The sequence below is a fragment of the Haliotis cracherodii genome, unplaced genomic scaffold (assembly GCF_022045235.1).
Source record: "Haliotis cracherodii isolate W230 unplaced genomic scaffold, xgHalCrac1.p SCAF_15, whole genome shotgun sequence".
Lineage (NCBI taxonomy): Eukaryota > Metazoa > Mollusca > Gastropoda > Lepetellida > Haliotidae > Haliotis > Haliotis cracherodii.
The window spans coordinates 35145572-35160675 of record NW_027266270.1 but is presented as its reverse complement, the minus strand read 5'-3'; the positions used below and the strand labels follow the sequence as shown (position 1 = coordinate 35160675).

The window sequence follows — 15104 nt, the reverse complement described above, 5'->3', positions numbered from 1 at the left end:
AATATGTAAAACACACCGAAAGGATTAATTCTAGTTTCAAAGTAAGTGTGTTCGGTTACAACCAGAGAAAGTCCCTCACGTGATATGCAAATTAGCTTGTGACTGTTAAGATAAGATAGCATTCTATCAATGTGTCACACGGCATACGCTACACTGGAATTAAACATATTTTCACAGAGATACCTTCGGCCTATAAGGCCCATGAAACACACCTTTACCATAATAACACCACAGTACTAGCAACGTGCTAAAGTACCAATACGAGGTAAAACTATTGATTTAAAATATACATTCAGATATAAACATACCACAGTTTAGTTCAAATAAGTATATATAAGTGTATATAAGTGTATAAGACCAATGACAGTTCAGCAACCCATGCTTGCCGTAAAAGGCGACTATATTTGTCGTAAGAGGCGACTAACGGGATGGGTGGTCAGGCTCGCTGACTTGGTTGAAGCATGTCATCTATCCCAATTGCGTGGATCGTTGCTCATGACATCAATCACTGGATTGTCTGGTCCAGTCATATAGCTGGAATATTTCAGAGTGCGGCGTAAAATAACAAAGCAACCAATGATAGAGATGACATTTCCCACGGCAGTCTCCCCGCCACCTGCAGGGCAACGAGTAACCAATGACCACACGGTAAGCCTAACTGATGGTTTGTCTACACATGTGTCACAGCTTACTGATACATGACTCCAGGCAAATATAAATCCGTTGCAAAGCATCCCCTGCTCTTGTCTCATTTCATAAATATCCGGAAGCCACATACCAGTGCAACAACAGTCCTACTCTGGAATAGACTAGGGATCGTGCAGATACACGTGTAGCTGGTAGTGGGAAATAAACATCATATTGGTAGAAATGTACATGATATTGACAAGTAAAGGTAAGTGTTACTCCTACACTATTTTTAGGACCCGTGAAGATTCCGGGGTAGAATAGGTCTTCAGCAACCCATACTTGCCGTAAAAAGCGACTAACGGGATCGGGTGGTGAGTCTCGCTGACTTGGTTGATGCATGTCATCTATCCCAATTGCCTGGATCGATGCTCATGATGTCAATCACTGGATTGTCTGGTATTTTACAGACGGCCGTCATATAGCTGGAATATTGCTGAGTGCGGCGTTAAACAACAAACAAATATTAATAATAATAATATACTATTTTTAGATATCAATGGAATTGTGCGTCAGAACCAACACTTCATGATGGAAATCGATTTGAAACTGACGACTGTACTATGTTTCAGCGTTCGTCTTTACCTGGTCCGCGGCAGTGTCCTCACATACAACGCAGGTGTATATAGCCGGTGAGGCTGTGGGTTCAGTGAAGCCTGACAGTGCCCATTGCAACATAGACCGGGCCCGGGGTATATAGCAGGTGATGTCAATTACACTGTTAACAGACATGTACCTACGTATACCATGTCCGTGTACCTACGGACAGTGTAAGACTATATAGTGTCGTAATATGACTGTGCAGCATCTGCATTTAGTTAAATTAAGACCACCAAACCTAGATGATAAGTATGATAGTATAGATGGTTTATTTCACAATCACAATTAGGTAATAACCAACATAAGATCGTCGAAAACAGAAACTTATGCAATAGTCGATTTCATAGGGCGAATGGTCCAGAGAAGGATGTGGGTTTGTTTGTTTGTTTGTTTGTTTGTTTGTTCTTTAAAGAATATTACAGCTGTATTGCGGCTGTCTGTTAATAATCGAGTCTGGTCCAGACAATTCAGTGATTGACATCACGAGCATAGATCTACGCAAATGGGATACGATGACATACATCAACCAAGTCAGCGGGTCGAACTTTCCGTTCCCTTTGGTCGCCTCTTACGACAAGCATTAATGCGATGCAAGGGAGGTAACTCTTACAGGCTAAATGGAAATCTTAAACAATTTATAACGTCCTCGCAAATCACATGAACAGCATTGACACAAAACTGTCTTTGCTTGTCTTTGGTTTAAAGGTGGACCAGGCTCGGGCAAATATGCAGTCCCAGGCAATTTTGTTTAATTCCACCGAAGACCGCTGTTTGTGTCGGTTAGTTGAAATTATATAAAATATATTAGTTAAGCAGTTGGTTATTGACGAAATACACAGATGCACTCTCTCAGTATCACCCATTAGTAATTACAACATCTAGAGCTAGGTGAGGGGGCGGGGGCGAGGGAAGAAGGGAGGGGTGAGGGAGGAGAGGTGAGGGAGGAGGGGGTGTTGGGGGATTGAGTTTGTCGAAGAAGTCGTATTAAAGTGGATTGGGGGTCAGGTTCTGAACCCTGAGTAATCAAGTTTCAGGGTACTCCGATGGCGTGGATCGATGCCATGCTCACAACCACTGACGGGTCTTTGATTATTTATGGTGATACAGCTAGAACCCCTTTGACAAACAAACACAAACACACAATTATAAATAAAATTACATATTTGACAATCGTAGTCTGGCGTACATATTGTCTTAAGATTAATAATTGATTGCTGTATAAATAACATGCATACACACGTGACACCCTCAGATACATGATTACATGAACGTACACCCTGCGTATTCCAAGGAAAGACTTGATTTTCCCTTTTTGTGAATTCTCTCGAGCATGAACCTTCTTAGAGTGGGGACCAAACTGTATGAACGTATGACTCTGAGACGAAGTTAATACAATGTCAAGCCCTTACTCATTAAAACATATCATAATATGACCAAGTAGTTTGGTTATGAATCAAACAAGGACCTTAGGCGTGACGAACGAACACTTTAAAAACTGGGCTACGCTACCTTACAGCTCGCTGCTGAAATGTTCAAAATGTATTCTTCATCACATGTGATGCCGCTCCCCTAACATCTGTGTTTTTAGCCCAGGGGTGCTGCACCAGTTGTCATCATCTACCAGCACAGCAACACCACGCTCACCATCTCCGCCCAAGACCAGGCATCGGCATCATGAATGTGGTCTTAACTCAAATTTAAGACAAAATTTGGCCTTAAGTCTAAATCTTAAGAGTTAAGACAACATATGGTCTCAAGTAAGTTTCATGACTGTCGTTCCCATTCTACTTGGGTAAGAAAACATGTTTCCAACATGTGTACACGATCCTCATGGTATTCTTATCAGCACCATAGTCATCCTCGAGTTTCCACTGAAATATATCTCCATTCTATTAAACTAAATGTTGTCAAGGGAAGAGATCAGTCATCTGATTCGATAAAACTTATTGAAACTAAATTTAGAAACAAAAGATTGGGCACGCGATTGGTGGAACGATTCACCAATGCAGCAATGCACCGCGATGTTGAACTGAGATTATGATAGGTGTCAGGGAAGAGGTGGATTCTAGAGGGTGCCACCAAAACCGATGCTAGTATGCCGATTCTATGAAGCTAACACGCTGTGCTACAACTGAAATAATGTTCAAATGGGATCGATGCTCATAATGTCAATCAGTGGTCCAGACTCAATTATTTACAAACCGCCGCCATAGGGCTGGAATATTGCTGATTGCGGCGTTAAAGAAGAAACAAACACATCATTCCTTTCCTTAAAATCAAAAGAGGCGTAATCCTATGTATATTGAGGTGTATTTTTCGTTTTCAGATGCGTGTTTTGCTTCGTAATACTGTTAAAAGCGGCGTTAAACCCAACTCACTCACTCACTCACTCGTAATACCATTCTACATAAATGGTTGCAAGGACGCGAAGCAGACACTACAAGGTTTGCAGGAAAGTCTTCTGCATGAACCTAGTTTGACATAATGTTTGAGATAGGGATCATAACTGATGGCTTGTGTAAGGAGAAAAATATTTATTGTTTATCATGAATATATTTGAAGACCGAGGGTATATTTCACGAACGTATATATTTATTGTGAGAGTTTGAGAATAATTTGAAAGAAGTAAGGCGTATTTTAATAAAAAATAGTTTCACCGAAAGAGTATTACAAGGATATTGTCCATCATTAAAGTCGCTTTTATTAGCATTAGGTACACACATATAGATATTTTGAGTGTTTTACCTAACTCCATTTTAACCTCACAGAATGGCCATGAACTCGGACCAGTCAGTACTCCTAGCAAAGCTGAATAACGTCTATTAAAGACCAATTTGTTGTCTGTATGTTTTATGATCCAGAACCACTATAAATAACTAACTCCATAACAACATAGAGACAGAACTCAATTTCACAGACGGCGCTACAGATGGCGTCTAGACCTCGAAAGTGTCACTCGATCATGGAGACTTGTCCAATGTCGGCTCGATCTTAGGCAAAAGTTTTAAGCAGCGTTCTCGTATACAGATAAAGTATTTTTAGTCAAGAAGGGGTTTTAGTCATAATGCACAGGCCGTTATGACCACTTGTGACCCTCTGCTTCACCAAAATGATTTTGGTGGACTTTGGAAACTATTTAACAAGTAATAATTCATAGTGTGCAATACAGTATCGTGGCCGTGGACAATATGGAATCTACTCAAGGTATGTGTAATGGACAACTCTGTTCCTGGCAAAATCGTCCGAATTAAGGAGATAAACGAGACTATTTCACATGCACAACACAATAGGTGTATACCCATTCTATCATGACGACTAGAGTGCATTGAGAACAGTGCTTTCTTCGAACGCGTATTTATACATTGGCCAAAAGGCCAACTCACGTATAACGCGCCGAAAAGGACTCGTGACAAACAATTTCTTTTTTATAGTTCAAGATTATTTACTTACATTCTTGACAAGTTCTTAATAATGGTTACAAAAAAACATAGTTTTTTTCACAAAGAGTTTATGAAATAACCCTCCATAGATATATATTTAATTTCATAGCATCATGTTGCATATTTGAATAACCAACATTTCTTGGAAATCAGCATAGCCATGTTGGAAGATGTTGATTGGCTAATCAGTCCGACAATGAGTCCCGGTGTCGTATAGAAGTATTAAAGGTGTATTTAAAGCGGAAGGAGACTACTTTAGTGGTTGTAGCAAATACAGGGCACTGGTGGCTTGTCGTTTTGCTGCGAATACACATTTATCCGCCCCACAGGTTTTTGAATCAATAATTACGTGAGGTAAATATACAACGTCAACACCAGAAAAAATCGGGCCTAAAAGGCAAAATAGTTGTGAAACTTATATCATTTATAATAAATGTTGAAACCATGTGTTCGCGAAAACTGTAAGCATGTCCTGCCCTTACAGGAGCACCCGCCACTCAAAATATGATAAATCCACTTAAATATACATAAACTATACATCATTATTTAAAGCGTATTTCACCTTACGTGAATTGTGACTCCCATTGTCTTAGTCCACACTATTCGTATATTTCGGCTTTAGCTGGTCGTAAACTAATCTTATACTCAATGTAATGTATCGATGTAACAAATGTCATATTTGGGATAACATTTTCTTAGTAAAGTCTAGATTCTCGTACTTTCTTTGGGTTGTGTCCCGTGAGGCATTCGAACCCACTAGACTACCAGTTGTCGGACTTTCATTTTTGTGGAAGTCTCGGTGGCTGAGTGGGTTAGATCGCTGACTTAGTGCAGCGCCTAGGTGCCTCACTCTGGCGGTGTGGGTTCGAATCTCGGACGGGACTTAACCCAAAAAAGTACGAGAGTGTGTACTTTACTAAGAAAGTTTTACCTCGATGACGCCTTTCTAAATGGAAGTGTGTGTATCGATATTGATCACGTTTACATTTACCTACGTCGCTCCATGATCAAATCGTTGTGTTACGGAATACTTTCTTAATGGTGTGAAATTACTAATTACTAATTCAATAGTCACATGTGAATTGCAAAGACTTGACACATGTCATACATATCAACGTGCTGACGATGGGTCATATGATCTCTCGTAATTTAATCTCATATTTGTATGTTGACATACATCACAAGATACATTAAGTATGTTATGATATATCAATTTATCGCCACATATCAGGGGACCGTCTCAAAATTACAACTGGATTCAAACAGATAATAAAATGAACAATATTTTCAAATTTCATGGCGTCGTAAATACTTTTAATAAAATGATATATGCATTGTATGTTGAATTTCTAAACTCAGTCTATCATAAGTACATGTTAACCTTACAGAATTATATACAATTGAACTGTATATGTCTTTAAAACGGGCCATACAGTGCGGGTGGATGAATATTGTTTTACGTACGTGTTCGCGATATTCCAGTTATTTCACGACGACATGGACATAGAAACATGAACATAGACACATCCCGTGAGGACACGATGTCACGTCAGTCAGATCACACAACGGGGACCCACGATTCTCATTTCAAATTTGACTCTGGCATGCGGTATTAAGTACTTCTTATATCCCAAACTCCTCAGCTGGCTACCAATCCTATGCACAGTTCAGGACTGAAGTTAGTTCAGTTAAATTGTATTAAAATAGCAGTAGCAATGGTGGGTATGTATGTGGGCAAGTAGCCTCTGTTATTAAGAGCGTGGCAATTACACAAACACAAACTGAATGTTGTAATATAAACGTGTTTAGATAAAACATGCGAAATGTTTGTTCCGCTCAGAATTTATACTTATTCCTTATCACGTTTAGAGCTAATCATATCTAGCATGTGTTTTTACAGAGCGTGCTTTATATATTTTGGCATTTGTTATCGACTTTTGTTTGAGACCTGAGATTTTATAAATCACAGGGTGATACAAAAATTGGATGTTTTAGACCCAAAACTTATTCGTTTTCGGAATATGAAGATGAACTATTATTGTTTTTGGTAAAACCTGAGGACAAATATTTTTTCCAGTATTTTCAGAAACCAATCTTTTTTTCCCAAAACATCCCAGGCTTAACTATTAAATTGTCGACCCTTCACGCAGTACCATAACGAACAGTTTGTCATCGCCTGACGTCATTGGCATCTGGAAGAAAAACTGACAAAGACTAAGTTTGGTAAACTTTATTGACGTTTTACAATATATACAGAAACACTGCACAAACATAATTGTCATGTTTTCTCAAACTTTCATACACTTATGAACGTCAATTTCACGGTCAGGTGACCGACCTCTCGTCCAATTGAAAAGCCATATATCGTGTAAACTTTCATTAATACAAATACCCGTCATTTATATATATATATAACCATCTTGTTATTTCAGGCTAATCACGACACATGTTTACGTTAGAAAATCATTGAGCAATATTTTATATCGTTTCCATCAATATGTATTGAAACAATAAAAATGTATTTTGATTTAAAAACAAAACAAATGATTATGGTAATTCATCACAGTTATATGTTTTGTGGGTTACAAATAGCGACTACGTATACGCCACAAAGCGTTCGGGTGTGTTCATTGATTATCTGGACTAAAATTGCAAAATATTTTTTTAATTATATTCAAAATTTCATTCAATAATTATAATAATGTTTACAATAATTTCGGCGAAATCGTATGCGAAGTGATCGGTAGATCGCACAACTCACCGTTATTAACAGCAACCAAGGTCAGATTACCTCTATTGACGCCTTGAAACGAACTTTAGTTGCAAGAGAATGGATACACATATCATAAATGCCGTACCACGACTTGCTAAAAGTCATATTTGAGCCATTTTGACAATTAATTCTCAACATAACGTTTTCGCAATCGAAATACATGTAGCGTGGGAAGTCCCTACGGTGCCTGGTCCAAATCGTACCATACGTAAAAAATATCCTGCATACAATCTGTACCAAAGTGCTATGCTTATGGTTCTTATAATTTTAAGTAAATATGGTGGAAGCTTCAACTAAAATAACACGATATTGGAATATATTATTCCTGATAAAATAATAATTCTAGATACAAGTTCTTCCGACAATCCTCATTGGGTACGAAGATAAAGAGCAAGCAGCCCCCCCCCCCCCCCCCCCCCCCCCCCCACACACACACATACAAACCTTATTAGCATGGCATATTCCAAAATTCCAAACTTCCGCTAAAATTAATTAAGCGACTATAAAGCCCATCCAGGTTGCCTTACCCTTCTCGACTACATCACTAAATGGGATGGCGGGCCCGTGTGCGCGGAATACCTATATGTCGGAAAGCGAAGTAAGTAAGTGGATGCAATCATCCGCCATCATAAACTGCACTTGCTTCTGAGTTGGCACTTGTCTTAACAAAACTGGCCTGCGTTCATGCCGACGACGACGTTGCAGTTTGGACACTTGTGAACAGCATCTTTGGTGGAGTCCATGCACAGGGGGATCAATGCTCCGATAACGCCACTGAAATATAATGAGTGAGTGAGTGAGTGAGTGAGTTGCCTTGATCAGTGATGCATTTCTTAAACGGTCACCACTTTGGGGAAACCAACTATCACAGGTGAGGTGCTGACTAACCAAGAGTCCTAATAAGAGAGAATCTCAGATAAGAACCCACGATTATCGCATTTTCATAATACGATACTGTGCTGAAAACAGTCGCTGAAACACACACAGCTATAACACCCTTAAAAATACATCATCATGGAATAACCATTTCATAGAACTGGCTTCCGTCAAAAAAGCCACCCCAGCGCTAACTTCCCAAAGTCTATGTCAATGAAATGAGTGACGTCGGTCGTAACGCTAAGCCCGTTTCATTTCACACGTATCATATTGTTAATAAGAATGTGACACCTTGAAGTTTGACCTGGTGCAATGTGAATATAAAGTTATCAAAGATTTAGCCACAAACACAATAATGTGAATGTGAAACGGGGTAATAGAATACTTAGCCGATACCCATCCACCCATAGATAGATAGAGAGAGAGAGAGAGAGAGAGAGAGAAAGCGAGAGACAGTGAGGAGACAGTGAGAGTGAGAGGGTGAGAGAGAGACAGTGAGAGAGAGAGAGAGAGAGAGAGAGAGAGAGATGCATGCACGCACAGGATGACGGACTTCAGGGAGGCGTGTGGAGAGATTCACTGTAGAGATAGGATTATTTCTTACAAAAGTAGGCAGAGAATAAGAACAGCTCGCTGTGTGGCATCCCCGTTGACCATCTCTACGGTCGTCGTGACAGTCGCCCGACAGAACTGACACGTGAGTAATGTCGGTTCACGTGGGAACATGAGGACTGTCCCGGAAGGTGCCATAGTCACAGCTGTGACGAATTGCTGTTGCTGCTGTTGTTGTTGTTGTTGTGGCAACGTCATCATTGGTGGTTGTTGGTAAGACCCCGTGGCCGCACCTAGTTAGACAAAACATTACATACCGGGTTCGAACTCAGCATTATCTATTCATGATCATTTTCTCTAATGTATAAATCATACCATATTAAAAGGTATTAATTGAGCATTTTTTTCAGAAATGAAAGAATTAATATCTATCTGTAAATAATCGATCCGTTCGCACTGAATTTTATTACAGTTGCGATATAGGTGTATCGTGGGTGCACAATTATTCGTTAAAAGGAATTGCCAGTGATAGCAATACGCAATATTATATCAATACATCTTAAATATGAATTAATTCCTCGTGTATAATGTTTACCTTAATATCTAAATTGTCCGAACATCTGATTTGAAGTTATTATACCCATCCGTGTTCACAATTCTGGTCCGGAATCCGATACAGATTGGTTGATAAAACGTGTAGTTAAATCAGATTTGAAACACAAGGCATATACTTTACAGGGTCATGTTTCAAATTGCTGAGCAGCGAGAAAATCATTGTTGTTGGCAAAACGAAACGTATAACGAATTTCGTATATTGATGGACATCCTAAGTGGCGCCATCTGTTGGTTGATGACGTCACTGCGTTACAACGTCGTTGGCTTATAATCTTCTAATAACGACGTCCACACTTAATATGTTTTCACATTTTTGGCTTTCGGTTTCAAATTTATTTCCCGGGTATAATTGTAAATAACACCAGCAAACCTGAACAAACCGCTATCAGTGGTCTCCTAACTGACATGGGGACTACACGTAGCTCTCTTCACAAATACATGCCCTTTCTAGTTAGGCATCCAACAACCAGTACAACATTGTCCCGTAGAACGGCACCTTGCCTCACGCCTCCACACTCACCTGGCTCCGAATAAGGAGGAGGGGGGTTGTCAGGAAAAGCGCTTTTCTCGGTCGACATGACTGATGGTATGACAACTGATGGACCGTTTGCAATCTCACAAGTATCTGAAATTGGAATGCATCACTTTAATAATTTGTTAGGTTACATCGCCTTTATGGAATGGGTTACATTTGAAACGTTGTCAATTTTGACAAACACTGATTTATGATCATGCCTTCAGCATTAATGTATCCTTTGTGCATTCACCTGGATAAGATTTAAAAAAATCGACGTCGAACTACTTGTAAACATACCGTGTCTGGGATTCAATCTTGCAACCCGGATTTGCGTATTAGCCCGTTGGGAATCCAGAGCAGGGCCCTCAATACAATAAACTTGTAAGAGATTAGGATCAGGTGGTTACGGTGTGTGACTTGTCTGATTTACGGGTCATCGCGACCAGAGACATTGATTATTGCTTCAAAACACTGGCCCAGGATATTTACAGAACGCCGTGATATAGCGTGTTAAGACCGACTGTCACTTTGCGCAACGTATCATTACAGTTTCTGACGTATTACCTGACGTACACATAATATGTTTATTCTTACTTTTGTTAAATACAATTATCATGTCAATTGTTCACGTTGTACCCCTTAAATTCCTTGTGTTGTTAACTCACATTGTTCCCAATCGATTAATGGTGTTCATTGTATAGGGTTAGGTGCTATCTAGTCTGATAAGACAAGAAATGTTTGTCGCTACTGGTGTACATGGTGTCTTAGTAAGCGAGTTGGTATGCTCAAGTGTTATGTGTAAGCTAAAGGAGGCGGTTTAAATAAATGTTGCAACATACAGGTTCATTTCCCAATCCAACACGTCATTGGTTTCTACGACGACGGTGTTACAGCAACCGAGAGCAGAAACCCTTCCTTAGCATTAAGGTAGATAGATACCCTGCTATGTTGCTCCATGTGTTATCGTGTCGGGTTTATTTTAGACAGTTATTGGACAATATAGGTATATAAAATTGTAGAGGGGAAATGCATATGGGCAGACTGCAGAGATAGGATGATAGGACAGGATGGCATGTACAGGGACACACTACAGAAAGGGGATGGCAGAAAGACAGGATGACATGTCCAGGGTCACACTACAGAGATGGGATGGCAGAAGTACAGGGTCACACTACAGAGATGGGATGGCAGAAGTACAGGGTCACACTACAGAGATGGGATGGCAGAAGTACAGGGTCACACTACAGAAATGGGGTGACAGAAGTACAGGATGACATGTACAGGGTCACACTACAGAGATGGGATGGCAGAAGTACAGGATGACATGTCCAGGGTCACACTACAGAGATGGGATGGCAGAAGTACAGGATGACATGTCCTTAGTAAGCGAGTTGGTATGCTCAAGTGTTATGTGTAAGCTAAAGGAGGCGGTTTAAATAAATGTTGCAACATACAGGTTCATTTCCCAATCCAACATGTCATTGGTTTCTACGACGACGGTGTTACAGCAACCGAGAGCAGAAACCCTTCCTTAGCATTAAGGTAGATAGATACCCTGCTATGTTGCTCCATGTGTTATCGTGTCGGGTTTATTTTAGACAGTTATTGGGTGACAGAAGTACAGGATGACATGTACAGGGTCACAGTACAGAGATGGGATGGCAGAAGTACAGGATGACAAGTACAGGGTCACAGTACAGATATGGGGTGACAGAAGTACAGGATGACAAGTACAGGGTCACAGTGCAGAGATGGGATGGCAGAAGTACAGGATGACATGTACAAGGTCACACTACAGAGATGGGATGGCAGAAGTACAGGATGACAAGTACAAGGTCACACTACAGAGATGGGATGGCAGAAGTACAGGATGACAAGTACAGGGTCACAGTACAGAGATGGAATGACAGAAGTACAGGATGACATGTACAAGGTCACACTACAGAGATGGGATGGCAGAAGTACAGGATGACAAGTACAGGGTCACAGTACAGAGATGGAATGACAGAAGTACAGGATGACAGAAGTACAGGGTCACAGTACAGAGATGGAATGACAGAAGTACAGGATGACAGAAGTACAGGGTCACAGTACAGAGATGGGGTGACAGAAGTACAGGATGACATATACAGGGTCACAGTACAGAGATGGGATGACAGAAGTACAGGATGACAGAAGTACAGGGTCACAGTACAGAGATGGGGTGACAGAAGTACAGGATGACATATACAGGGTCACACTACAGAGATGGGATGACAGAAGTACAGGATGACAGAAGTACAGGGTCACACTACAGAGATGGGGTGACAGAAGTGTAGGATGACATATACAGGGTCACAGTACAGAGATGGGGTGACAGAAGTATAGGATGACAGAAGTACAGGGTCACACTACAGAGATGGGGTGACAGAAGTACAGGGTCACACTACAGAGATGGGATGACAGAAGTACAGGAGGACATGTACAGGGGCACACTACAGAGATGGGGTGACAGAAGTATAGGATGACATGTACAGGGTCATACTACAGAGATGGGATGACAGCAGTACAGGGGCACACTACAGAGATGGGATGACAGAAGTACAGGATGACATGTACAGGGGCACAGTACAGAGATGGGATGACAGAAGTATAGGATGACAGAAGTACAGGGTCACACTACAGAGATGGGGTAACAGAAGTACAGGGTCACACTACAGAGATGGGATGACAGAAGTACAGGAGGACATGTACAGGGGCACACTACAGAGATGGGGTGACAGAAGTATAGGATGACATTTACAGGGTCACAGTACAGAGATGGGGTGACAGAAGTACAGGATGACATGTACAGGGGCACACTACAGAGATGGGATGACAGAAGTACAGGATGACAAGTACAGGGGCACACTACAGAGATGGGATGACAGAAGTACAGGATGACATGTACAGGGGCACACTACTGAGATGGGGTGACAGAAGTACAGGATGACATGTACAGGGGCACACTACAGAGATGGGATGACAGAAGTACAGGATGACATGTACAGGGTCACACTACAGAGATGGGGTGACAGAAGTACAGGATGACATGTACAGGGGCACACTACAGAGATGGGATGACAGAAGTACAGGATGACAAGTACAGGGACACACTACAGAGATGGGATGACAGAAGTATAGGATGACATGTACAGGGGCACACTACAGAGATGGGATGACAGAAGTACAGGATGACATGTACAGGGTCACACTACAGAGATGGGATGACAGAAGTACAGGATGACATGTACAGGGGCACACTACAGAGATGGGATGGCAGAAGTACAGGATGACATGTACAGGGTCACACTACAGAGATGGGATGACAGAAGTACAGGATGACATGTACAGGGGCACACTACAGAGATGGGGTGACAGAAGGACAGGATGACAGAAGTACAGGGGCACACTACAGAGATGGGATGACAGAAGTATAGGATGACATGTACAGGGACACACTACAGAGATGGGATGACAGAAGTACAGGATGACATGTACAGGGTCACACTACAGAGATGGGATGACAGAAGTACAGGAGGACATGTACAGGGTCACACTACAGAGATGGGGTGACAGAAGTACAGGAGGACATGTACAGGAGTACCTCATGTTTAGGATGAAGTACTGGAGAAATTGGTTGACCGAGTGATATTACTGTGATGAAATGATAAAAGGACAAAGAGACAGGGAAATGTAGAGCGTCAACACTTGAGAATAAACTGTATCGATTTCATTAGCGTAACATTGGTGAAAGGTATATATAGGGATCACTTAAAGTCAGTGACGACACCAGGTGTCGAGAAAAAGGGTAAGCATGTCCTGCTCTAACGGTAGCATCCGCTACTCACACAATTTGCATGGATAAGAAAGAGTATATTTGTTATCTGACCCCTTACGGCAGTACTTTCGTCATACGATGGCGGTCTGTAAACATATTTGTCTTGGCAGGACAATCTCGTGAAACGTTTGCTGTTTTTGATGAAACTAATTTTGCTAATTTTGATGAAACTACTTCTAAGAGAAGGACTGATCAATACTACTGACTACACTAAAGATGTTTCAAGTAATAACATTGAGTCTAAATGAAGATAATGCACGTATCCTTATCATGGAGCATAAGGTATGGGTTTCGCAATCCGTGTATCCTGTTTCGCAATCGCCGACGTTGGCGGCTGTATTACACGATTAAAATCAACGGTTTGCAAGAGTTTGACACATGGAAAATAATTATCAATTTACTGATTGCAAGCGACATCCCACGCAATCGTTCCTACAATTCATCTTTAATCTAGTCATTCCCTCAAAAACGGATATGGATGCGTGTATACTGTTCAAACAAGGACAATGTTACTTTACGAAAGATCACACGAACAAAGGAGACTGAACGCAATTGACACAAAATGAAGGGGTAGTACTTCACCTTGTATGCCACCTGTTACCAGTCTGACCAGTAATGTCCCCTGACGAATGTAGCCCGGCTGAGTACAGTGTAGGTGTGTTAGGTGTCTAGTCACAGGTAAGTAGCAACACGGATGTTATATTCACGTTCCTCATTGTACAAGGTACAGTCGAGATAACATGTCAGGGAACACATTCACCGGGCCCTGAACGTGTATGATAAACACGCTGACCTCACAGGCAAGTAAATCAGCAATTTCAGAACGGAATATTTTTGATTTAAAAAAAGCAAACATTTGAATTATTTTCAGAAATGTGGTGTGGAATCCTCTCGAAGAAACCAAGGGATCCTCATATTTAACAAATATGAAAGGCACCTTAGGGCAACCCACCCACTCACTCACTGCACATGCGTACCTTCTGGACATAGACTCTGCAACAATTTCTTTTGAAATAGAGACATCTACTTCAACAAAGGAACGAGATGGTATTTAACGACAATATTCCAACGACACTATCGTAGAGAACCGTTCTGTACATTAATATAAAGATGTAAGGGTATTTTCGAAATGTCAGTTTGGAAATGGGCTAAAATTTACACATACATTATCATCTCAAATTGCCA

General features: G+C 40.9%; 1 protein-coding gene across 1 annotated transcript; it reads right to left on the bottom strand.

Moving 5' to 3' along the window:
* Positions 1 to 7928: 7928 nt before the first annotated feature.
* Positions 7929 to 14664, bottom strand: LOC139462100 (lipopolysaccharide-induced tumor necrosis factor-alpha factor homolog). The gene is made up of 4 exons (XM_071243600.1): positions 14502 to 14664; positions 10064 to 10168; positions 8981 to 9221; positions 7929 to 8274 (listed from the first exon to the last, which is right to left on the bottom strand). Exons 2-4 carry the CDS (start codon positions 10119 to 10121, stop codon positions 8163 to 8165), a joined length of 411 nt encoding a protein of 136 aa, XP_071099701.1. The 5' UTR covers positions 10122 to 10168; positions 14502 to 14664; the 3' UTR covers positions 7929 to 8162.
* Between the last annotated feature and the right edge of the window lie 440 nt (positions 14665 to 15104).